Source organism: Acanthopagrus latus, chromosome 3 (genome assembly GCF_904848185.1).
Source record: "Acanthopagrus latus isolate v.2019 chromosome 3, fAcaLat1.1, whole genome shotgun sequence".
NCBI classification, from domain to species: Eukaryota; Metazoa; Chordata; class Actinopteri; order Spariformes; family Sparidae; genus Acanthopagrus; species Acanthopagrus latus.
Genome location: NC_051041.1, coordinates 25,369,780 through 25,395,543, shown reverse-complemented (window position 1 = coordinate 25,395,543; position 25,764 = coordinate 25,369,780). Strand labels below are relative to the sequence as shown.

Here is a 25,764-nt window from a genome sequence, read left to right as displayed (position 1 = left end):
AGTTAGTTTAGTACATTTAAAAGCAAGGGACACAAGGTGGTATCATCTTTGTAGAACTGTGTCCAATTGTTCTGCAACATTTTTTCTGAATGAGATCAGAGTTTGGAGAATCCTTCAAAAGTGATTCAGATTTGTATTGATGCGTACATTAAAACAATAAGGTTACGTTTAAATTATGTAAGGGTGTCACCTCAATAAACAATTAAAAATATGCCTGAGGATTTGTGGCCACAAGCCTGGGAAAGCATGTGATGGAGGCTGTAAGCCGAAGCCACTGCAAATGCAAAGGTCCCCATTCTGGGAATAATGAAATATTATCTTAACATAATGTTACACAAAATTAATGAGCTGGTCAATCAAGCCCTGTCTCTGATGATATATGATGATTATTTACAGTGCCTATAAATATTTGTGCTTTTTTGACAAAAAAAAAACAAAAAAACTTTAGTGTCAAAGTGAAAACAGATCGCTACAAAGTAAAGTCAATTAATTAAAATGATGTACAATAAGTGATAACATAAATGTCACCTCCTTTTAAGTAACTGACCTAATTCAGAGGTCAATAACCGATGGTCAACAGCCAATGGATGCTAGTAGTCTCACAATTAGTGAAATGGAGATCACCGAGTGCAGTGAATGTGTCTCAAGTGATAGCATAAAGACAACTGTGTCTGAAGGTCAAGTCACTAATTAATCAGTATCCTTGGCTAGAAAGACTTCTGTGTCTTCATGATGTAAAATTACATCATGAAGACACAACATTTCAAAGTCATTGAGTCTGTTCAGTTAAAGCTTGTTACGGTGGGGGAGGGTACGGTGGAGGCAAACAGAGTTGTCTGGAAACAACATAGAGGAACTTAGGAGAACTGGAAACAAAGTAGAATGGTGCTGGAGATTTCTGCATGAACCAACAAAGAGAAGGGCATGAGGGCAAAAGCAAAAAACACGAAAAACTCAGATTAAAAGAACACAAAGTAGCAGCACACTGAACTGACCATGTGGGACGCAATAATCTAGCGGGCACTACATTTCAATACTAGATGGCTTCCTGTCTGCATTTTCCACTTGAGTTTCCTAAAATAAACAAAGGGTCATTTTAACCTGGAACACCAAGTGAGGTGACTTTTCATGGGGACACTATTTGGTCAGCTTCTGACTAGAGTATTTTAACAACCTTCTTTTTGTCCCTTGCAGTTATTCTTTGCTAACCATTTTACGTTTTAGCACAGAAAAATAATGTAATAATCTATATCAATCTGAAAGTCGTAGAAAAGATTTGCCATTTGAGGCTCTCAGACAAGCAGAAAACCTGTAAGTTGATGTGACCAATAATCAGTCTACTGCACCAAAGCACAGATGTACTTTTGAAATAAACTTAATATGTGTGTAAATTTAATTTGTATATTTAGTCTTGTTTGTATTTGTCTGTGTTGTTTTTCTTCCTCCCTGTCAAGAGAGGGTGCTGTGTTACTGTCCCAAAATGTATGTGCAGGTGGATGCTGCTGATTGGTAGAATCCAAATGACGGGACATTTAAAAGTGGAGCCTGCAGCAGACCTCGGGTCTCTCTTGCATCTCTGGCCTGATCTTTTTCTGTCTCCCGACCGGATCCAGCTAGTTGTGGACAAATTGTATAACTGATGTTTGTTTGAGTGGTAGAGATTTTGTATGTCATTTGTAAATATTGTAAATAATGTTAAGATTATTATTCAGTCCAGTTTTAGTAGGGGTGAGTAGCCTTTTTCTTTGTGTATCTTTTTCACCTGTTTTTAGTCAGGGAGTGAGGTAAGAAACCTGTGTTTCTGTTGACTTTTGTTTTATTTTATGGAACGCGTATGCAAACAGACACATTTCCTAGGACCAGCGGTGCTAGGAACCCTATTGTAATTGTAAAGATTTTTTTTTCCTCCTACTAAAAGTGGTGCTGCAGGCTAAACTGTGCAAGGGAGGGCAGTGCAATTTGGAGGGCTGGTCCAGACTCCTGCAAACATCTCAGACACAAAAAACTACATATATCCACCTGCAGGGGGCCCTATAACCTAGGCCAATGCATTTTTTGCCTATAACTCCCACACCGTTTGTTGCACATTCAAAAACCTTGTATCCCCAGATTCCCTGAAAGGAGCTGAATCACTTTGCAATGGCCACGCCCACTTCCACCTAAAAAGTTTTTTCACTAAATCGCAAAACTGGAAAACGTAACTTTTCGAACTCATCCTTGGGATTTTGTCCGATTTGCATGAAACTGTCAGGCTTCACAAAATGGCAGGCAGGAACCCAATAGCATGACACAAAGAAAACAGTTCAGTTGCAAAAGAATTAGTTTAATTTCAAGCGAGGGTCAAACCAGGTAGTCAGTCAGCGAGGCAAACAAATCCAAAGGGAGCAGGCAAGAGGGAGAGTCCAAAGTCCAAAAGGCAGGTTGAATTACAAGCAGGCAGGATCAGATTCAAAAACTACAGACCGCTGGAGAGCTAGGTAAACACACTAGACAATCTGGCAAAGAACTGAGGGAACAGGCTCAGTAGAAATACTGAGGGGGCTGATTAGCTGATGAGGAGCAGGTGAGTCAGGTGGATCAAACCAACAGGTAATGCAGAGCAGGGGGGAGAGGCAGGGTCTGAAATGACATGAGAGTTAGTGAGGAGAAAACAGGAAACTGACAGATGAAAAACTAAAGTCTGGCTGAAGTTGTGACAGAAACTGGGCATGTAAGACTCTTCAGCTGGACCTGATCTTACGTTATCAAAAGACATTTACTCGGTCAAAAAATGCACAAATTATTAATGAACAACTTCATGTAGCTAGCTATAAAAATGTAAACTGTTTGATATCTTGGTCAAACTAAATGCTATTAACACCAAATTTGAGTCCCTTGGTTGCCATGACGTTGGGAAGGGATGAGACGAATTTGGCGTATTCTGGCCACTAGGGGGTGCTAAAAAGATGGGAAGTTTATATCTCTTGAACGGCTGCACCGTTTTTTTTTTTTTTACGAAATTTCGTCGGTATGATGTAGGGACAATCCTGAGGCCATATCTTAAGGGTGGCCATTACTGGTCAATGTGGGCGTGGCTTAGTGCAACAAATCCAAATTGGCACACATTCAGCCTTTTGCACTTCCACAGCACTTCCCATTACATCGAATAACACGGCTCAGATGTTGGCCTGTGTCCTCCCTTTTGCCCCCGAGTCACGCAGACCCCCTACCGCCCAACCCACCTGAGACCCCACCATCCTCCAAGAGAACCAGACATGGTGCCCCCACTCACCTCCACCCTCAACCAATCCAGTCCGGCCCCTGACCTCCGGCTTTATTTTACTGTAATATTGTCATTATCATGATTATTGTTAGGGGGTAATAAATAATTGAAAACTAGGAAGTGGGATGATATATGGTGACATGGTAATAATAGCAATAATAGCAATAACGGTAATAACAATAATAATCATAATATCCAGTAATAATCATATTCATACTAATAGAATTAATAAACACAATGAACAAAATGAGCATTATAATGATAGTAATAATTATCACAGTCATATTCATGATAATGAAAATAGTGATAATATATAATATATATATAATAGTAAATTAATAAGAGAGAAAAAAGGAAGAGCACAAGGAACATATATATAAAAAGGCACACACAGATAAATGAATAAATATGAGTGTGTGTGGGTGCGTGTGCGTGTTAAATTGTCATGTGTTTTGAGGTGTTTGAGGTATGTGTGCGGCACTGGCCCATCAAGGAGAGAAATGTGGACCTTCTTTCTGTGAAAGCTGTTGTTATTGTAAATAGTGTTTTTTTCCATAGGGATGTGTTCCAAGAGAAGATTGATCCAGTGATTGATGTTTATTGAGTTTTTTGATTTCCAATTTAAGAGAATTGTTTTCTTAGCGACAGTTAGAGAGAGAGCGAGAGAGAGAGAGAGTGTGCGTGTGTATGTTCGGTGGATGGTTGTGTATTGGATTAACTGAAGGTCTGTATTGGATGTCATGGCAAATATTTTTTTATTCATATGTATCCAAAAATCTGATGAAGGAGAGATGTTCAAATATTGGGATATTATACTGAATCACCTGATCATATTAGTCTGTAGAGTTTGGAGGTTAGTTTATTTAAATTTCTAAATAGAATTATCTTGTCAATTATTTCAGAGGGCTCAAGTCGGTTGTCATTTATGTTAATTTTTGATTTGAGTATGGATTTAAGTTATGAGTAATTTAAAAACTGATGTCTATCAATCCTGTGGTTCTGTATGAGGTCCTTGAAATCTATAAACTGATTATTGTTAAAAAGATGCCAGAGATGAGGAGTTGAAAGTCAGGGTTGTGCCATATTGGTGTATATTAACATGGTGCTGGAGTGGAAATGAAGATATTGATGACTTTCAACCAGGCTGTCAGAATTGTGGAGATTATTGTGTTTTGGAAGCAAGGATGTCATTTGATGGCTATATCTAGTAAAGGTAGATGTGAGAGTGAGATGGCAATAGTGCTGTCCTGGGTCTGACCATGAAGTATTGTGGTTGGTTTGGTGGATCCATTTTACAACATATTGGCCTTCATTTATCAAATGAACGTATGGCAAAAAACCATGCGTACGACCATTTCCATGCAAACTTTATCAATTTGGACGTGAGCGGAATCAACGATCAGATCTCACGTCAGGTCTGAGATCGTGTACGCAAATTTGAGTCTGTGGATTTGTGGTGCAGCACAGCAAAATCTGGCTGAAAATAATTAACAAACCTCAGCTGTCATTAAGGAAAAGCAATCACATATTAAGAACAGATCAAAACGGATTCTTATAATGGATAAAACAAATTTAAAAAATAAATTTAAAAAAGCCCACGTTTTTACTGATACCACTTTTTTAAAAATTAAACAAAAGATGACAACTAATTATTACACATTAAAATCTGAAATCATAAGTACAAGGAGAAATGTGTGTTTGCAAATTAACTCATGGCAAAATTGTGTAATTTCTTTGTTTTTTTTCCAATAGGTGTGACACAACTAGAACAAAAATTGAAAGCACCTGTTGAGATAATCATCATTCCACTGTGGTTGGGCAGATGTTTACTCATTCCCCTATTTAAACAGATGCTTTGACAGTTATCAAATCTTGACAATGGCAGACTTGCTTGTTTTAGAGGAACAATACGCGCATGTCAGATGTGAGTTTTCAGAGACCACAGGGATCTCCTTATCAAGAGTGATGCTTGGCTGATTAGTCGCTTTCAGCTCCCAAGGCATGTGCTTATTGATTTATGCAACAATCTAGATGCTCGTTTGAAGAGGGAAACCAGGTGGTCAAATGCCTTACCTGTACCAGTTCAGGTGCTCGCCATGCTGGGGTTTTTGGCCACCACGGCCTTTCAGCGGGAGATCGGGGACGGGGCTGGGGCCTCCCAGCCAACCATCAGCAGGACGATGCCAGCAGTGTTGGCTGCAATAAAATCCCTCTCCCGAAAGTACATTCGGTTCCCATACAATGATGCCCAGCAATCTGTGATTAAAAGGCAATTTTATGAGATTGCTGGGTTTCCAAATGTGGTTGGAGCAATTGCTTGTACTCATGTGCATCTGAAGGCACCATCCATGAATGATTACGCATCAACTGCAAAAACTACCACTCGATAAATGTACAGGTGATTTGTGATGCCAAGCTATCACTTTTAAACATGATGGCCAGGTGGCCAGGGGGGACACACAATTCTTTTATATTTCAAAACAGCTGTGTTGGCACACGGCTGCAGGAGGGCACACTGCAGAGCAAAAGTCATCTCCTCTGTAAGTGGCTACTCTCAATAAATTGCATTAAACTAAACAAAGTATCAGATGATTAACATTTTGGTATGGTTCTTCTAGGTGACAAGGGTTATCCTCTTATGGAATACCTAATAACCCTGCTGGCAAATCCTGCTACAGAGCAGGAACGCAGGTTCAACAGTGCGCAAACACACACACGGGTCACAGTGGAGCACTGCTTCAGGTTGCTGAAGGACAGATGGCTCTGTCTCAGACCAGCAGGGGGAACGCTGCTGTATACCCAGAGAAAGTGTGCAATATCATTTCGGACTGTGCAGTTTTGCACAACAATGCACTGGTGAATGGAGTGCCTTGTGATGTGCCGGTGCAGCCAGATGAACCAATGCCCATGGAACCGTGGCCAGCACAGCCTCCACTAGGGGCTATGCAGAGGAGACAGGATGTAATGTGTTCTTTGGTTCGTGCAATTGACCAGCCAGTGGATAGTGGGCAAGATGACAACAAGGCAGAAGTATAATTTAAATGAGTCCTTTATTATTCACATCTATAAATACCTATAAAGCTAAATTGAGTCCAGCGGAAATTAATTTAAAAAATACTAGAGAGGGATAACCGAATGTGTGGGTTCTGTGTGGCTTGGTGAGTGGCCGGTCTTCACTGTCACCAGGCTGGTAGGCTGGATCTGGCTGGTCGACTGATGCACTGGCTCGGTGTGGCTGTGAAACTGCTGCTGACGCCGCATGCTGTGCTGCTAATGACTGCTGCACTCCACTGTGTGGCTGCAAGGTGCTGCTGCTGCTCAGCCGTTGCAGTTCCAGTTCCAGTCCGACCCACTGTCCAACGAGGCAATTTTTTCCTGTGTCCCCTTCAGGATCAGGATCAGTGGGCAAGGTCTCTGAACCAGGAATATTTAAGGGCGTAACATGTTAATGACGACTGAATTCAGCCACCACATTTATCAAGGCCCACTCATTCGTACACTGAGATTCAGGTCAGATACGAATGTTTAATAAATCACACGTGGGTCCTGTCGTACGACCAATAATACACTCAGACCTACACCCGTTTTCACGCAAGATTGATACATGAGGGCCATTCTGTTTGATTTATGAGGTAGTAAAAGTAAAAGTTTGGATAGTTTAGGTAAGTTCAGGTATTTAAGGATGATAGTATCTCTAATGGGTCAAGGTCAGTATTTGAAGAATATAAGTCAGTGTAAAAAGTTGGAAAGATGCTATTTATTTCATGTGGGTTTTGGGTTGTTTCACCTTCGCCTAGTTGTTGTATAAAAAAAACAGTAAAGCAATACTTGCCTTGTGATGGTCCCTGTCTAGTGTTGATGTGCTGATGTGGCTGACCAGTTATTGTTTTTCCTATGTGTCGTGGAAGGTACCATCAACAGAGTACGGATTGGGAGCACCTGGGTCAGGTGCTCCTAAAAGGACAAAAACCCAGTCTCAACTCAGCCCTTGCTCTCTCTGATTGGGGTGCATCCCCACCAGCAGCCGCAGCACATTCTCTTTGTTTGATTTCTGCTTTGTTTTCACTTTACAACATTTACACCCCATATCACTCACACATCCACATTTACATTACTGATGTTACTAACACACTTCACATTTGTACTTGTAACCTCAGTTGTTTAAGTTAATATAATAAATTCACCATTTATTGTGTTCTATGCCGTGTTTGTCATAGCTTAGGAGCCAGGTCATCACATCACATCTTATAATTTCATCTTACTGAAAGTTATTGTTCATTGGGGTTGTTTGAATAGATATCTGTAAGTTGTTTCATTTTTTGTTCCAGATGTTTTTTCTAGTTTCTGTCCCTTTTTTTCCTGTTTGTTGAGTATGATATTATTTGTCCTCTAATTATGGCCTCACTGGTTTCCAGTAAAAATCACACGTATTTAGGTGGTTGTATCTACAGTTACAATTTCAATTACAATTGTTTAGTACAATTTCATGTGGATTGTAGATCTAAATGTGGGCTTAAATACTTGTGAAAGAGTTGTTTGGGTTTTGAATGATAAGTGAAACAGGGCCTCTGAGATGAATTTTGGATTAGGCTCAACTGAATCAGGGGACTGTTGGGCCTTGGCATAGGTATGCATTCTATTGAGTGACTTTACTTTCCTGTTCCTGTTTTATCCTTTTGTGATTTATTTTTGGTCTCTCTGCATTTTTGTTTCAATGTTGTACTTTGTGTTGCTTGGGTGTGTTCTTTATATTTATGTTTCTATTCAAGTGTTTATTAAGTGAGTATTTGTTTTTCTTTGAATGATAAATGATTGATTTTTGATTTGTGTGTTTGTTTTCTTATTGCATGTGTTTTTGTTTATCCATCTGAGTTTTTTAATGTTTGTGTTTAGCATGGAAATTATCAGATTTAAAGACACTGACTGACTATCTGTCAAAGATGATAGCTCTTAAATGTGTCATTCCGGCACCTGCTGTTAACTCCCCACAGCTCCAGTTCTTTCCTGATGTCATAATCACATCAGATATAAGGGAGGACAATCATGTGAAAGTTGGATGGATGGCATCTTGCTGTGGTTTCATCAAGATCTGGCTGATGTAATTTGATCCTGTGGAGTCTCTAGGGTGAATAGCATGGGAGCAATCAGGAAAGAAGGCTTGATCCAACTGTCCACCCCACAGAGAATGGCACTTGGATGGATCATCACAGAAATAGAAAGATTTATCAGTAAAACATGAACGCACTAACATTGGAGGTTGATCAAAATATCCTTCATTCATAATTCAGTCTTTCGGAATTTCCTAAACTCCTCCTAGACCTTCCAGCTGAGCAGTTACTGTAGTTAAATTATATTGTTCAAAGTGATTTTGCTGAGAACAACACCTCTCATTTCAGATAAATGGGGGTCCATGTTGGCCCTGTGGTGTATGATTTCTTATCTCTGTCATCTGATAGTGGTGTAAGCTCACCAAACTTCAGAGGACAATCTGTCCGACTTTGCTGCACAGCTCAGGAGAGCTATTGAAGGGGTCAAAGTGAGGGCAGAGCAGGAAACAATGACACAGAGCAGATAATAACACAATACAATAGAGTTGAAGGATATCAAGGATATCATATGTCGAGGAGCAGGGGTGCTGTTAGGGATTTTGGGCCCCATGAAAAGAAATCTAATTGGGCCCTTGTAGGGGCCAGCAAAAAAATGTAATGCCGTTTTATAAAAAAAATATGCATTTTAATGATATTTTTGAAAAGAACATCATGACAGTTACTTGGTTACTGTTCACTGTCTCGCATGCAGGTCTAATTTATCTCCACAACTGTACACTCAAAGGTGGTGGCTTTGGGTTTGGGATGAAAAAATGACATATATTAGGTTATATGGTCATTGCGATTTAATCTTCTGAGTTCCAGAAAATGTAAACATTTCTGTAAATATATTGAGAGTTGTATTGAGTCACACAGTCTGCATGCACCAGAAATTTTCTCCTCTGTTCCTACTGCAAAGCAGGGGGGTGAAAGTCCCAAATTACTGACCGAACATTCTATTTTAATGATCACTGAATTTGAACTATATTGTTTATACACATACATGTGCTCTTTTTATTTCAGAACTGTTTTTAATACTTGAAAATCATTCTGAAATAAATGTGGATTATAGGCTATTTTTATTTCATAGGGGGCTGACAGACAGCTGCTGCTGCTGCTGCTGATGCACTTGATGTATCTGTTTGAACTACATGTGTATTAGTGTGAATGCTAAAGGCATTCGTTAGTGTGAAAGCTAAAGGCATTCACACTATTGTTCTTCTCCTTTATTATTATTCTTCCATACGTTTTTCAGCACCTTTCTACTCCTACACATACATCAAAATGTCAGATTTTTAAGGACATGATAGCTATTACTTTTGGCTCCCTAATATTCAGCTTTTTCTGCAAAAATTTCCCCCATTCAGCCTTATGGGGAATTTTTCAAATTTCATTCTACTACAACTTCAGCATGCATTCAGCTACAGAAACCATGCAACTATTAAAATGTTCAGCTTTTTAAGCTTGTTCTACTTTTTGTCAGGGAAGGGTTAAAGGGAAAACTATGGAAGGGAAAGGAGGACCCAAACGCAGTACACACGGGAGGCGAGGATAAGGGAACAAACAAAAAGCGAGCTTTAATGAAAGCTGATACAAAAACCAAGGCAGCCAAAACGGAACAAAAAGCAAAGTAACAACTGAAACAACCAGGCAAAGTAGCAACTTAACGGCAAGACAAAGTACAACGAAAAAATCAAAGTTCAACTCAAACATGGAAAAAATGCAACATAAATCCAAAACATACCAAACGGGCATGGAGCATGGACAGGAGCATGGACAGGAGCATGGACAAGAGCATGAACAGGAGCGTGGACAGAAAACAGCAAACAGAGAACAGCCAACAGAAAACAATGACTGGACCAGGAGTGAGGGGAACACAGAGACTAAGTACACAGACACTAATGACATGACGAGGAACAGGTGAGGAGAGAGGAGGAAGGAAGCCAGGTGTGATAATGAGGGGGAGGAGCACAGAGGAACAGACCAGGAGGGAACAAGACAACAGACAGAGGGAGCCAGAGGGGAGAACATAGAACTTAAAGGACACATGAGGGCATGGAAAAATCAGAACATGAGACACAAGACATGGAAAAAACAAAACACAGAACACAAGACATAGAAAAAAGGACATGAATCAAAACCCAAAAAACAAAACCCAGAAACAAAGAACAACACAAACAGGAGTGATGACACTTTTTCTAAAAAAATAAATAAATAAATAACATTGACGCAAATGGGAAGATCTTCAAATCCTCTTTAAAACTCCTCGACTGTCAACCTCTTCTTGTCCCTCATACTTTGAGCTAGAGACAACATTCCAACTTTAAAAGAGTCACAAGACCTTGAACTATTGGAAATTTATTCAGTTTTTAAAAATCTTGCATGGTTTTGAAATAATCACAGTTTGAGTTTGAAGGATTTTTAGCCCGTCTTCTGAGTTTGTGTATGAGTGAGTGATAATTAAAAGCAACTTCTCAATATATTTACAGGCTTTTCTTATTAAGGTATTGGGTTAACTTTATATAAACATTATTTGACTGTAATCACAAGCAAATATCCAAAACATTTACAGGCATTTCTTATTAAGTTGTATAGTTTACTTTACTCTTTAACTTTACTCATCAGTAATTTTAAGCAACAATCCAATATATTTACAGGCTTTTCTTATTAACTGATAATAAAAACAGTAATTTACTTTTTATAAACATTATTTAGCAGTAATTACACACAACTATCCAATATATTGAAAGGCTTTTCTCATAGTTTCATACAGTTTACTGTATGTAAACATTATAATACGAACATGCTTTTCCAATTAATATATATGTTTTACCTTTCATGAACATTATTTGACAGTAATTTCCCTAAATATTTACATGTTTTCCCCATTAATGTATGGCGGTTACAATGTCTATGTCACGTCTACTTTTACTTTAATCTAATTTCATATACATTTTTCTGCAGAGATTTTACAGAATTGTTCAATCCATTCACTGCAGATGCCGTTTTGAGATTTCAAGATGTATAATAACCAGTATAAAATTACCTTTTACTGTTTAAAAAGTAATTCACTATTCTGACAGTGATATCCCATAGTGTAGTTTACAGTATCAATAAACCAATAATAGCTCAAACAGAATACTTTGCTAGAATGTCTATTTTTCCTCATTCAGATTACTTCAACTGACATCAAATGGAAGCAAAAACAGTTTGGTATTTGATCAGCACAGTTACAGTTCATACATATTAAGATAGTTAAAAAATGTTTGTGAACATAAACAAATGTTTTCCAAAAAAAGAAAATGTCCTAAAACTCATATTTGTGATGTCATCTGATATAATATGTGGAGCTTTTTCAAAAACAACAAACTCTGAAAGATGTTCTAGATGACAGTGAGAACACCCAAGGGGGTGTTCTGAGTATACCAGTGCATTTCATTTCTGTTTCAGAAATGAAACGCTATAGAACAAAACTCATCTAGGTATATATATATATATATGTGTGTGTGTGTGTGTGTGTGTGTGTGTGTGTGTGTGTGTGTACTTATTTTAATAATCAGTAAATTAATCAATTGTGAAACTTACATATACTAAAATTACAATAAAACATAAATACAGTATTTTGAGTTTTCTTATTTTACAAGTGTATTACATCTGTACTACTGCAACATAATATCATTCTAGCTCCTCTGCTCTACAGATGAGGGGAAACAGAGACCCACACTTCCTCTTTCTGTGTGCAAAGTTTGCTGTGATTTGCCACAATGGGGCAGAGAGCTAGTGCTCCAGGATTCATTAAATACTTAATTTAAATGAATAAGCCTTAATGTGTAATATATCGATTACCTTGCTATTTTGTGGTACATGTTGATTCTCGCTGAACTACATCCAAGGCTCAATGTGCAAAAGGAAGCATGCATCTACGCATGAGTAGATGTAGGGCCCTATGATTTCCGCGATCACGAAATCACGGACGGAATTGCGGAACAGGCCGATTAAAACGGAATCTACTTTTTAACGCGGAATATTGTGGAATTTGACTTAATTTCACCGACTGCTGTTTTCGTGTGGAAGTGGAACATATGTCTAGAGAAAACTGCAAAGAGGGAAGCAAATCTGGGTAGCATAACAAGTCGCCGCCGCCCCCCTCCCCACAGACTGAGCCACTACCCCGTCAAAACAATGTAAGCATGGCTGCCCATGGCTCCGTTGTTCATCTGCGAAAAAACTGAGAAACTTGACATTTACCCCTCAGTACAGAGCCAAGCAGTTCCCGAACGACTTGTATGTGTCAGGTGAACGGTTGTTTTGCGAAGGAGCAGACCTGAGAAATCAAAATTAAAGGTGTAATGCATCAGAGTTAACCACCTGTCCTATTAATATTATCAGCATATGATACCAGAGTGACTATTAACCGCTGCTAACAGTAGCTGCTGTTAGCTAGCTAGCCCTGTTAGCCACAGCCCTCTTAGCTGACTCTGTCTGGGCTGGGAGCTCAGAGGACGGTGAGGGTTGGTGTATTCACTGTTAGCTGGTTAGTATGTTATTGACATAATGCCACAAGTATAAGTTCTCATTTTGTTGGTCATCTTTGCTAATTTTTTAATATTTGCAACTTAAATTTTCAGAACAATTTTGGTATGCAAACATTTACCGGATCTGCCTGAGAGCTGACCATGTTTTTATTAAATGAAAGTATGAAGACATGTTGAAGTCAAAATGTTTTTGATGCACTGTACTGCACTGTACGGTACAGTATTGAGGAAATATGTTTGTCACCGCAATTCATTTAAGGTAATTTCTATATAATTTGTGTACATGTTCGTCATTTACATTAAAAACATACTGTTTTTGGTAGTTTGATAAGAGTAAAAGGTAAAAAAAAGAAAAAAAAATCGTGATTCTCAGAAATTAAAGCAGAAAAAAGAGAATTCCCAAAAATTAAAACGGAATTTGGGAAACAATAAAACAGATTTTATAGGGTCCCTATAGATGCATGCTTCTTTGTTTGGCGAGTGTAGAAAAATAGCTCCTCCTGGAAACTGCTCACAACAAGGTCTGTGGAGTATCTCGTAACCCAGTCATGATTTCTGAAGAGAGACAATGCTGCTGAGTTTTTTTGGGGGTTTTTTGTGCTTTGAGCAAGCCAAACCAAGTGCCATCTTGTTCCATTATACTGAACAGAAGGCAGACATCTCTGTGGGCAATATCTTCAAAACTCTGCAACTCACACCAGAACAATCTACATGGATAAATAGCACTACTACAATGCTGAACAGGGAACCACAGGCTCACCAACAATTACAATTGTATAAAAAATCAATACTCAGATACTAATCAATACTAAATATTAGGATCTGATTACATACTCATTTGCAATAGTATCAATACCAACAGTGCCGTTTTCACCTCCTCCACTTGACACACAACTACACACAGCACTGCAGCAGACAGACAGGCACAAAGCCTCTCCCCTCACTAGCAGCTCAACACTGAGCTCGCTAAACATGGCAAGTCAAGGTTTCATCCTGTGTATTTCAGGCCTGGGCCTAATAATGTTTTAACACAAGTCAGAGCGTTAGTAGTGTGCACAACTGTAAAACCTCAACAATTTCACAAATGTGAAAAGCATTAACTGCTTGCTTACCTTGTGTCATAGAGGAGGTGCAGACAAACCTTGGTGTACAGGCTTTAGTGTTGTTCTGTTTAAACAGATATTGTCATCATAAGTTAATGAACTAATATTTCCATGGTGAACATTTTTTTAAATTAACACACTACAATGTGAGGATTGTCGGGATTATTATAATTTATATATTAATAATATACACGCACATGCAAGAGGATACAAATTTGAAATTGTTATATAATATAAATTATTAATATAATAATACATAACAGAAATTAATAGTACTGTGTAAAATACACATGTACTATATTGTATTTATTCAAATATATTTAAGGTTTTTGAAGACAAAGCGCCACCGGCTATTATGAAATCTCCGGTAAACAAATAAAGTGTCACGGTGATCCTACCTACCTACTTAACCAATCCTAGTCGGACGATATGGGCCCCTGACTGAGGTGAAAACAGCAAATAACAGGCATCGCCTGTCTGTCTGTGCTCAATTCAAACGGACTAGCTGCATACTGCAAAGTTTAGTCAAGTCTTTTAGCTTCAGTACAACTTCAATAAAGCATGCATTTCTGTATAATCCAAATAAATTGTTATTGCTTAATACTTCCATCCCTCCGTCCGTTTCAAAGCGTCTCTGCTTTCGATACCTTAGAGTGACGTCACTGTGTTTTGAATAGCCCCGCCTCACCCCCTTGTATTTATTCAAATATATTTAAGGTTTTTGAACAGTAGTGATTATGACCAAAACACAACACAACACACATTTTCTTCAAGATATGATCACCACTTGCCACAAGGTGATCTTATTTGCATGGCTGTATTCAGACATGGGTCCATGACCTCAATGTGAAATGATAACTTGTAATAATAACTTTCAGTCACCACTTTATGAGGGATGTGATGAGGATGAGGAACCTGCTGCTGCTGAAACTAAGCTATATTCTTGGCTGTCTAACTGCCTTCAATCTTTACAACTGCTGAAATTAGCTTTAACTGTTTTTAAATTGTGTTAGCTGTGAACTTTGCTCACCTTTCTTTTGAAAGAATTTTTGAGGAGTTGTCTTCCCTCTCCTTGCTTTCTTTCCCTTTCTGCCTTTTCCTTTCTTTTAAGGCTCCCTAATTTTATCTTCTTGGGGAAAGACATGTCTTGATAAGCAGCAGCCACTCCGCTCGTTATGCTGTTGGGAGACACATCTTCGAGCACCTGTAGCTGCAGGGGTGGACTGAACCATTATGTATTGTAAGGGGTAAGAGGGGCCTCAGACAGCCCCCACTTTTTTTTCATACATACTAAAGTCTCTCATGCGATTTATTCTGCCATTTTTAGTTAGATATGACACTATGACACTAATTACTTAGAAATATTTTTTCAGGCCTTTCAAGGGCCGCCTCCCCCATTGGGGCCCTGTTAATCAGTCCCAATTTACCCCCCAGTTCAACATCCCTGTTAAGGAGTATTGTGACAGTGATATGAAAAACAAGTACTCCCCCTAGTGAAGGAACACATGTGTAAGAGACTGAAAGTCCATACTGAATGTGAAGAGATCTGGGGCTGTATTCATAGAGCTTTCTTGTACCACCAGTTGCTCCCAGTGCAAATTCTGAAAAAATTCTCAGAATTTTGATGTTCCTGGAATTTTCTCAACTAGATCCTTGTAAGGAAAGAAGTTTATAAAACTTAGTCTTAGTCCTTAAGAGAGCTCCTACAGTGAAAATGTGTTAGGAGTAGGAGGGATTTTAAGAACCATCAGAGTTTCTTAATAAGAGGAGAAAATGGAAGAAAGACATAGAGGGAGGAGATATATTCTCCAAATGCTGAATGAAACACTACAGTTTAGATCCTGCACGAATAATGTTTCATGGTCTACAGTTCTTAAGTACATACTACAGTTCTGATGTACATACTCTCTTCCTCTTTTCTTATTATATTTATAAATATTTCTATTTTTATTGCATGCTCTTCTATATTTCTACTACTTTATTACCTTATGCACGGGGGTTGCAAAGAAAATTTCATTGATTGACATGTGAATGTCCAATGATAATAAAAACTCTTGAATCTTGAATCTTGAATCTTGAGGTGATGCACTCACATAACCAACCCAACACGATGATGCTTGAACAGAAGAGAAAAAGTAATTACTTGACATAAATTCTTGACACAAAATCAATAAAGTAAGAACACCCCCATCTTGTCATGCTCCTGGGTTTTATTGTCTTATTTTGGTGTTTTATTTTGAAACCACACTGTAAAAAAAAAAAGTTGAGAAAACGTAAAATATCAAGGCAACATGATGCAAGAGATTTTTGAGTTTTCTCAACTTTTGCCTACTGTTGTTGACTTAACTAAGGTTTTCAAGTTCTGACAAGAGTTCTGCCAACTTAGATCTTCTTGTTCACCTAATTAGGATAATCCTGGAAGGCTAACAAAGAAATTCTGATTTATGTATTTCTGCCTTCATCAAATGCAGATATTCTTGTTGAATAAACATACAATTATTCCTTCAATGCCATGTATTCCTAAATTCACCAAACACAGATATTCTTGTTGAATAATCATACAATTCTTACTCCAGTGAGTTGAAAATTTACCTATATAAATAAAGGAAAATGTATGTAATTATATTTGAAAAATGCTCAATAAATAGATATTGAATTAAACAAAGCACAACTGAATGTTATCTGAAATCTTTTTTATTTTGTTGAACACTGCTTCAAGTACCTTTCAGAATGTCATGGGTAGTTGGGTCAATTTCTGTAAAAAAGTATTGCCGCTTTCTTTTTTTGGGTGCTTTGAGCACTGCAGCAGACATTAAAATTGAAGTCCAGAATCAAAAAAGAAAAACAAAGTATATGAAAAAAAAGTGTCCAGCAACACATAGTCATTCATACATACACCTTGACTGTCTTGTAAAAGCTGAACTTGACCACTTGCACATTAAATAGAATAGTGCCACAAATGATTGGCTGTGTACCCAGACACTGAAGTTTTACATGGGCATAACTATGATGAACTAGAGCAGTTAAAAGTTCTTACAAATTTTACCATCAATGAACAGGGAACTAACAGGTAAAATACCAGTTCTGCGCTTCATGTGAACAACACTTCAACAAATCTTTTAAAATACTGCATGACAAAATCTCACCATATATTGTCAACAACATAGATTCCTTTGACTAAAATTGACATTTCTAATAATGATTTATCCACTTAACCTTCATATTGTCCAACCAGGTCAAAATGACCCATTCTGTTGTGACTGTTCCCTCCTTCCTCCCTTCTTTCCTTCTCCCCCTCCTTCCTCTTTTTTCTCCCTCTCTCCTTCCTTCTTTCCTTCTTCCTCCCTGTACTTCCTTCTTCTTCGTTTCTTGACTGAAGGACAACAGGAGGGTTAAGGAACAGTTCATCTAAAAATAAAATTTTCCATCACCTACTCATCCTTATGCCAGTTGAAACAGGCACACATACATTTTACTTGAACGATAATGAATTTTAACAGTTCAAACACTAAATATGCAACTCTTGGTAACTGGCAAATGATTAGATCAGAGGCAAAGGGGTTTAACTACTGTTTTTTTACATGACTCAACTACAATGCACTTGAACAGGCTAAAGAACACAAGTTAAAGTCATGTCTGGCTTCCCCATTAACAGTCACAGCAAAAGCTTTGTTTCAGAGACCTTATGCGCTGTGAGCATCGAGAGCCACCAAGCTCAAAAAAGATGGCCTGAATTGCTTCAAAGGTATACCTCATCTGCTTTGGATAATCAATGTTGAGGGCATACAGAAGGCCAAAGAGGTATGCCAAGGCAGTAGAGAGGTCTGGAATGTTATGTAGCACGATGTCCCCTTCCAACACAACTGCCTGGTCTCGCACAGATGTACCGGCACCGTCATCTTGTAGGATGGTGAGGATGGCAACGGATGCAACGTTTCAAAATGTCAGTGTCCTGAAGAAAAGTAACAGATGCATTATTGAGAGCTAAGAAAAACTAAAGACAAAATACATTTCTACTGATTTGAAAATAAACTTCCATACAATGCTGGTCATTTGACTCATGGAGGTTTTAAAAAGAAAAAGCATCTTTTTCTTGAATTAATGACACAGTAGCTTTCACCTACCAACCTTGTGATGAGTTTTGTACAAAAGTACTTTCTGCTACAGAACACCCACCAACAATGCCCAGCTGCTTCTCAGCAGAAAAAAGGGAGCGAGAGTTATAGACAACTGCAATCCTCACCATAAAATTATCTGGACTGCACTGAGGAGGTGTATATTTCCATTTCGGATGAACTCATCCTTTAAAAAATCTCATGGGAATAAGAATTAGTTTTACTTGCATTACTTTTTTTTGTACTTACCAAGCACTTCAGGAAAACCTTTGTTGCATCTTCTCGGAGGAAAATGGGCAGGCCTCTCAGTGCTGCTGTCTTTCGGTGGGACACAATGTCAGATGTCTAAGTAGTATTCAGTGGAAAACGAGCATTTCAATTAGTATAGTAACGTAGTGTACTTATACACAACGCAAAATCAGAACTCTTTTATAGTAATGAAGATAAAGCACAGGTCAGACCAGTAATGTGTTTTTGCTGAAGCCAACATCTTTTTCTGTTTCTCTTATGAGAAAAGTATATTCATACTCTTCTAAAAATGTCAGGCAAAGGAGCACTTCACTCACCTGTTCATCAAGTTTATCCAGGAGGTCTTCCATCTTCTCACCAAGAGCTCCCTTCTTAGACTGGTACAGTTTCAGCAGGCCAGGCACAAATTTGTCAAGGGATGCATTGAAAGTCCCCAGGAGGTCTTTGCTCGTTATCCGATGAAATTCATCAGATATCTAAACAAGAAAAATCAACAAAATATTGCCATTTATTCAGCACAGAAAAGTCCTGGGTAGCTGTCTTGTGCAGTCTGCACATGATTCATCCTTTAAAAAATCTCATGGGAATAAGAATTAGTTTTACTTGCATTACTTTTTTTTGTACTTACCAAGCACTTCAGGAAAACCTTTGTTGCATCTTCTCGGAGGAAAATGGGCAGGCCTCTCAGTGCTGCTGTCTTTCGGTGGGACACAATGTCAGATGTCTAAGTAGTATTCAGTGGAAAACGAGCATTTCAATTAGTATAGTAACGTAGTGTACTTATACACAACGCAAAATCAGAACTCTTTTATAGTAATGAAGATAAAGCACAGGTCAGACCAGTAATGTGTTTTTGCTGAAGCCAACATCTTTTTCTGTTTCTCTTATGAGAAAAGTATATTCATACTCTTCTAAAAATGTCAGGCAAAGGAGCACTTCACTCACCTGTTCATCAAGTTTATCCAGGAGGTCTTCCATCTTCTCACCAAGAGCTCCCTTCTTAGACTGGTACAGTTTCAGCAGGCCAGGCACAAATTTGTCAAGGGATGCATTGAAAGTCCCCAGGAGGTCTTTGCTCGTTATCCGATGAAATTCATCAGATATCTAAACAAGAAAAATCAACAAAATATTGCCATTTATTCAGCACAGAAAAGTCCTGGGTAGCTGTCTTGTGCAGTCTGCACCATGTTCAATGCCTGGCCATGTTATCAACAGCAAAACCTACTTCAAAAAGCTCTCGTGAATACGGCTTTTGCACACAAATGGAAATACCCTCCACAAAAACCAGTATCAATATGGAAATGCATATGATCATATTACAGTGTTGCACCGAAATCTGTGAACAATCAGATTCTGTGACCTGCCTTAGTAGTCTTTCCCTAACCGCCTCAGTCTATAGAAGCCCTATTTCCACCAGTAAAAGAAAAAAAAATCCATGCTAAGTCAAAATTATGAGATAAAGTCTAAATTTGGTCGTTTTTCTCCAGGTGAAACTACTTAAAATTTTCGTCTCATAATGACTTTTTATTTCACGATTTCGATTTAGCATGGGGATTCTTTTTTCTTGTACTGGCAGAAATGGCCTTCCATAGGAGTGAAATGTTTAGGGTAAGAATATTAGGGCAGGTCAAAGAATCTAATGAGTCACAGATTTCAATGTAACACTGGCAAGAGAGTGTGGCATTTGTAAACATGGACCTTGAGGATTGACAATTCAATAAAAATATGACTATTTTGACACCCATTACAGTTGCAGTAAGTGATGCACTCCTTGGGAGGACATCACATAACAAAAACACTGGCATTACAAATTTTTGGACTGATAGTGTAGTGGGTGCAGTGTGTTGGAGTGACCCTGAGCGGAGTGGTAGCGCAAGGTATAATAAAGTTTGCCAATACATTACCCCAGCAAATACTGTACTTCTTCAATTATAGACAATATAATAACTCGTGCCTAATTTGAATAGCAGAATTACTGAATAAATTAGGACAGCCTTACCTCCTCAGAGGAAAACAGCGCAGGCCATCTCTCCTGGACCTCAGATACCATAGGTTGACACTCCACGACCTCTCTCCGCCTGAGGGAAAATGTCAGCGCCATCTTCTGCTGTATGACTGTCATGTTCTTTTGTTTCTTCTTCATTTCATCGACCAGAGCAACTCTTTCCTCTTCAAGAGTAGAATCATCGTGGTGTTGTGGATAATCTGGGACATGATTGACCTCTCCACGTTTGGGCTTTTTAAGGGTGAAAGGACTACCCTCTTCATCTCCCCCTTTTACATTTACCTCATTGCAACCTGCCTTACGAAGCTTTGATGTGTAGTTTCCAAGTTTGTGCTTGATACTTGCTTTCCATCCTAGAATCGGTCCAGCTAGGCCCGAAATCTTCAGAGTGAACACTTGCTGTGTCCTGGGAAAAGACTGAAGCAGAGGACACTGAAGAAGTGGATTGGTTAAGTGGAGATGAATCACAGTTCCACATTATATGCAGGACTGCACGCTCAGCTGGTAATTCAGATATTGCCGTCAGGTTGCATAGTGCATTTCCAAACTCTGGATCCTCAAACTGTAGTGAGAAATCACCTGGGAGTTCGAGCCTCTCTTTAAGTATATCAATCAATTGCCCCACAGATGCTGGTACTTCAGGAAGCTGTACTCGCCGTGCTTCTCTGGAGGAGAGAACTACCCGAAGTAACAAAGTCTGAAAAGAGGAGAGAGAAAAGGTGGGAGAAAATGAAGTCAAACCTGATTAGAAGGCAGTTGACACCTTTTTCCAGGTTAATCTGCTGATTACGTTTGATTTGCTAATGATTTAGTCTACAAATGTAAAAAAAATAAATAAATAAATAAAGCTAAAGTCTATATCCAGGTTTTCATTTCCTTGAATCACTGTACTCAACTGGCCTATACTTGGGAAAGGCCTTCAATTCATTCAGCACAAAACTAATACTTAACGAGTAGAGAAGAAGCGAGAAGAAGAGTAGAGAAGGAGCGAGAGTGTGAGAGGAGAGAAAAGAGAGGAGTTGGTGAGGAGAGGAGAGGCAGGGAGGGATGAGTGGGGAGAAGAGAGATAGTAAGGAGATAGTAAGGAGAAGAAAGAAAAGCGTGGAGAAGAAAAGAAAACAAGAGGAAAGGAGTGTGGAAGGGGAGCAGAGGACAATAGAGGAGAGGAGAGAGTTGGTAAGGAGAGGAGAGAAAGTGGGTGGATGAGAGGGGAGATGAGGAGAAGAGGAGACAGGGTGGAGGGGAGAGAACATACCATTTTTGAGTTGCTTTAATGGAGAAGGAAGTTGCTTTAATGGAGAAGGAATGTCCTTGGGGTCACCATCAGCTTTCCACCAACTGTGTATGCTGTTAGAGGGTGGTAATCCGTCAGCACATCTGGATCCAGGGCAAGAAGGTCTGCACAGGTGTCTTCAACAAGCTCATAAGATCTGAAATGTTCAATGTACCAGGAACTCAGTCTTTTACAAATGAATGTCACCTCTTCTGCATTGACAAGAATGGTCACAATCTTATGGAATTCTGGGAGGCCACTGCATTGCCCAGCAGATAAAATCATGCCCGCCACATACTGTGTCCCACACAGTTGAATCGTTTTAGACAGAGACACACTGTCTAGATGAGGGTACTTCTTCTGTATTTCACACTTGAGTGATGGATCCAATTCTGAAACCTTAACCACTTTCACATTTTCAGCATAGAGTTTTGGCTTGAAAAGGTTCCCACTATCCAGATGGTATGCCATCATCTGCTGGTGTTTTGAGGAAAGAGTGAGCAGCACATTTTTCCAGTTGTGAGTGTCATGGACCACCTTTTTAAAGAAGCTATGTTTTGCTTCAAATCTCATCGTCCACAATTCCACTAAAGGCCCATAGCAACGTATAAGATGTGGGTAGTGGTCAATGAAGTGGTGTTTTGGCCTCAGTCTGAAGTCCGGAAAGGTACTGGTGAGCAACAGGCGATGATCCAGTAGTTTGCAAGATAAATAACACAATGCTTCCTCAGAGAGTCTGTTTGACACAACAATGTCAACAATTTCCTTGAGGTCCATTAAAATCTCCCATGCTGGCTCCTGTTCTGGTATCTTACATCCAATTATAAAAGGAAGTAAGCGCAACAGTGTCCAATTTTCATGTCCATTACCAGCCACTGTTCCTTTTTCAAAGCTTGCTTTTGGAATGTTTTGAGGCTTGTTTACTTTGTCTGAATATTTGTAGGGAAATGATTTTATGAAGTGGTTTTAATGCATCAAATGTAATGAAACCTTTTGAGATCAGATTTTTCAAACATAAGGACAACTCCAAAGGGATGACGCCTTCAAAAAGGTCATGCAAAACATCTGGAGGAAATCCGGTTATTGGGTGAAAGAACAGTAGATAGTTTGCCCAGTACACATTCCCTTTTTACTCCATTAACACTTTGGAGATTGTCAGTCTGCCTAAGCTCTTCCAGAAATGTATTGTGTTGATCAACACCCCTCAATTGGAAGTCATTAACTTCAGTGGTTGCAATTTGGTCCCGACTTATCAAACAAAAGTGACAGAACTTGTCAACAGTAAAACTTTCATGAAAGCCTGCCAGACCATGTGCACCAAGGTTATCGGCACTTACACAATATACAGTGCCCTTAACAAACTGACCCACAACTTCCACAAAAATTCCCTCTTGTTCTAGACACCTTATATCTTTAATCAATGGCTCAAAAAACTTTTCATAACCATACTGTTTGACATCCACACTTTTACCTAAGAGAGCTAGCTGAATTGAACTGAGATTCGATCGGAATCTGGCCGGTAAATTTAAAACTACCCAATATACTGCAGTAATCTTATGACGTTTTCTAGAGGTGCCCAGTGGGTTACAGACTTCAAAATCATCAATATATAACGCCAAACTGATACATAGGTTCTGCTGTCCCAGTAGCGTATTGTCCTTTTAATACTTGCCGTCTTGAAAAGACTTAAGGTGTACAGATAAAGCTTCTTGATTAAATACAATTTGGTCCAAAAAATCTGCCCGTCTGAGTAAAGTCTCAAGTATCTTAGTGACAGATATATAAACAAAAGAGTTTTTATGAGCTGTGTTGTACAGATATTCTGTGGGTTCTACAACAGAAAAGTGGTCTTTGAAATATATATTTCTTCTGTGGTCTGTAGATAGGGAACCTTTCTCCGATGTTGTTAAAAGGAGTGGATTTGTTTGAACTATAGCATTAGAAATTTCTTGCAAACCAGAATCATTTACTTCAATTTCATGTTTTGAAAGTATCTCTTTGACACTGTTGAGAGTATGAATGTTAGAGAAAGAGAGCAGGTTACGCAAATCCTCTACAATCTTTTGTGTTGCAGCTCGAGAAACATGCAACACTGTTTGCATACACAGAAAGAGAGAAGCCAATTTATGTTCAAGGGTCTCACCATCCACATCCTCTTCAACCTCATCTGGTCTCACAATATTATAAGCTAATGTTCCAGCTTCACTATCAGATTGCGCACTTTCAATTATCTCATCTTCAGGAACAGTTCTTGTTCGAAAATCCTCAAGTGTACAATTTTTATGGTTTCGACTTCTGTGAGAACTGAAGGTTGGGCGAATGTTTGTTTTAAAGGTACACCTTAGAAAGGGACATTGTACAGATTCTAGGTTCTTTAAATGATGTCCAAGATGGTTCCAAAAAGTTTTTTCACTGCAGATCTCCTTAAAAATCACACAATTCACATTGAAATGTTGAATTTTTGTGGATTTTAACCATTGAGTGTGATCTTGAGAGGTGGGATCGTAATGCTCCAGGTGTTTTAAATAGACATACACAGTCTGTGTGAATGCAAGGCCAACGTGCACCTTGTCCGTGATGAAGGCAAAAATGTTTCAGAAGAGTCTCTTAACTGGAGCTTGTGAATTTGCAAAATCTGCACTGCATGAAATCCACCCCTGAAACACAGGACACAATCAGTTTTGCTAAAAGCACTTTTGCAACAGTCCCTGTAATTTGTAAACATGAAATAACAATACAGCTCTAATTCCCCAACTTGTGATGTTCCATGACTGGATAGGCAATATCCAGGGTGAATTTGTCATGCAGGGAGAAGAGGATATATCAATTGGCCAATGTAATTTTCCTAACTTACCAGACTGTCCTTGCTGTTCTATTTTCCTTTAATCATTTAGTTGTTATATCCATATAACTGATGATTACTGATTTTAAAGTCTCATTATGTCCATAGTTTGTGAAAGCACCAACTGTCATCACTACAATATTGTTGCAATATTGATAAAAGTATTTGGTCAAAAACATTTTGATATATTCTGAATGTACTTATAAGAGACTTTGAAGTATTACATATTAGACTATTAGATTAAACTTATTGTTGGGGTTGAAATCTCCTGATATGAAAAAAATATACTGTATATATCATGATAAGAATTTTATCAATATCGCCTGCAGCCCTACTTGCCTGAAATCTAATTGTAACAGCCATTATGGGATAAAACATCCATATATAACACACAGAAGGAATCCCTAGATGCAGGAGCTGAATACATCAACAAGCCAAAACCAGAGACAACACGAAAAAAGTATGTAGGGAATCATATTAACATATATATGACCACTCTTCTACTATATCAGGCATATAATTGATAACATACATGGCATGTAACATAAAGTCAAATGTGAATTCAAACATTTGTCTTTGCTACTATGATAAATATTCAATAACTATGAAAAAATTAATACTATCTGTAATGTGACATCAACAACACACAATGATTATTCCTCAAATTGTCAGGTCGGGGTAAAAGGGAAAACTATGGAAGGGAAAGGTGTACCCAAATGCAGTACACACGGGAGGCAAGGATAAGGGGAAACAAAAGGCAAGCTTTAATATAGCAAAAGCCGAATGCAAGCAAAACCAAGGCAGCCAAAAAGGGAACAAAAAGCAAAGTAACAACTGAAACAACCAGGCAAAGTAGCAACTTAACGGCAAGACAAAGTACAACGAAAAAATCAAAGTTCAACTCAAACATGGAAAAAATGCAACATAAATCCAAAACATACCAAATGGGCATGGAGCATGGACAGGAGCATGGACAGGAGTGGACAAAAGACAGAAAACAGCAAACAATGACCGGACAAAGAGTGAGGGGGAACACAGAGACTAAATACACAGACACTAAATGACATGACGAGGAACAGGTGAGGAGAGAGGAGGAAGGAAGCCAGGTGTGATAATAAGGGGAGGAGCACAGAGGAACAGACCAGGAGGGAACAAGACAACAGACAGAGGGAGCCAGAGGGGAGAACATAGGAGAAACTTAAAGGACACATGAGGGCATGGAAAAATCAGAACATGAGACACAAGACATGGAAAAAACACAACACAAGACATGATACAAGGATGTAAATCATA

General features: G+C 38.7%; 1 protein-coding gene across 2 annotated transcripts; it reads right to left on the bottom strand.

Annotated features, from left to right (window-relative positions):
* Positions 1-16,728: 16,728 nt before the first annotated feature.
* LOC119016947 lies at positions 16,729-25,472 on the bottom strand. Of its 2 annotated transcripts, XM_037093325.1 has the most exons (8): positions 25,413-25,472; positions 21,612-21,786; positions 20,351-21,053; positions 19,297-19,455; positions 18,980-19,075; positions 18,669-18,827; positions 18,352-18,447; positions 16,729-17,939 (listed from the first exon to the last, which is right to left on the bottom strand). In XM_037093325.1, exons 3-8 carry the CDS (start codon positions 20,492-20,494, stop codon positions 17,883-17,885), a joined length of 711 nt encoding a protein of 236 aa, XP_036949220.1. In that variant the 5' UTR covers positions 20,495-21,053; positions 21,612-21,786; positions 25,413-25,472; the 3' UTR covers positions 16,729-17,882. The 2 variants fall into 2 exon arrangements, with proteins under 2 accessions (XP_036949220.1, XP_036949219.1); XM_037093324.1 differs by lacking the exon at positions 25,413-25,472 and having other exon boundaries at positions 21,612-22,542.
* Positions 25,473-25,764: the final 292 nt, after the last annotated feature.

Coding starts and splice junctions, on each gene's coding strand:
- LOC119016947 (XM_037093325.1), bottom strand. CDS start 20,494: ATGAAGAAGAAACAAAAGAACATGACAGTCATACAGCAGAAGATGGCG. Junction 18,828..18,979: donor AGGTTTTCCTGAAGTGCTTG/GTAAGTACAAAA, acceptor TTTCTTGTTTAG/ATATCTGATGAATTTCATCG. Junction 17,940..18,351: donor AGGTTTTCCTGAAGTGCTTG/GTAAGTACAAAA, acceptor ACTTTTCTTCAG/GACACTGACATTTTGAAACG.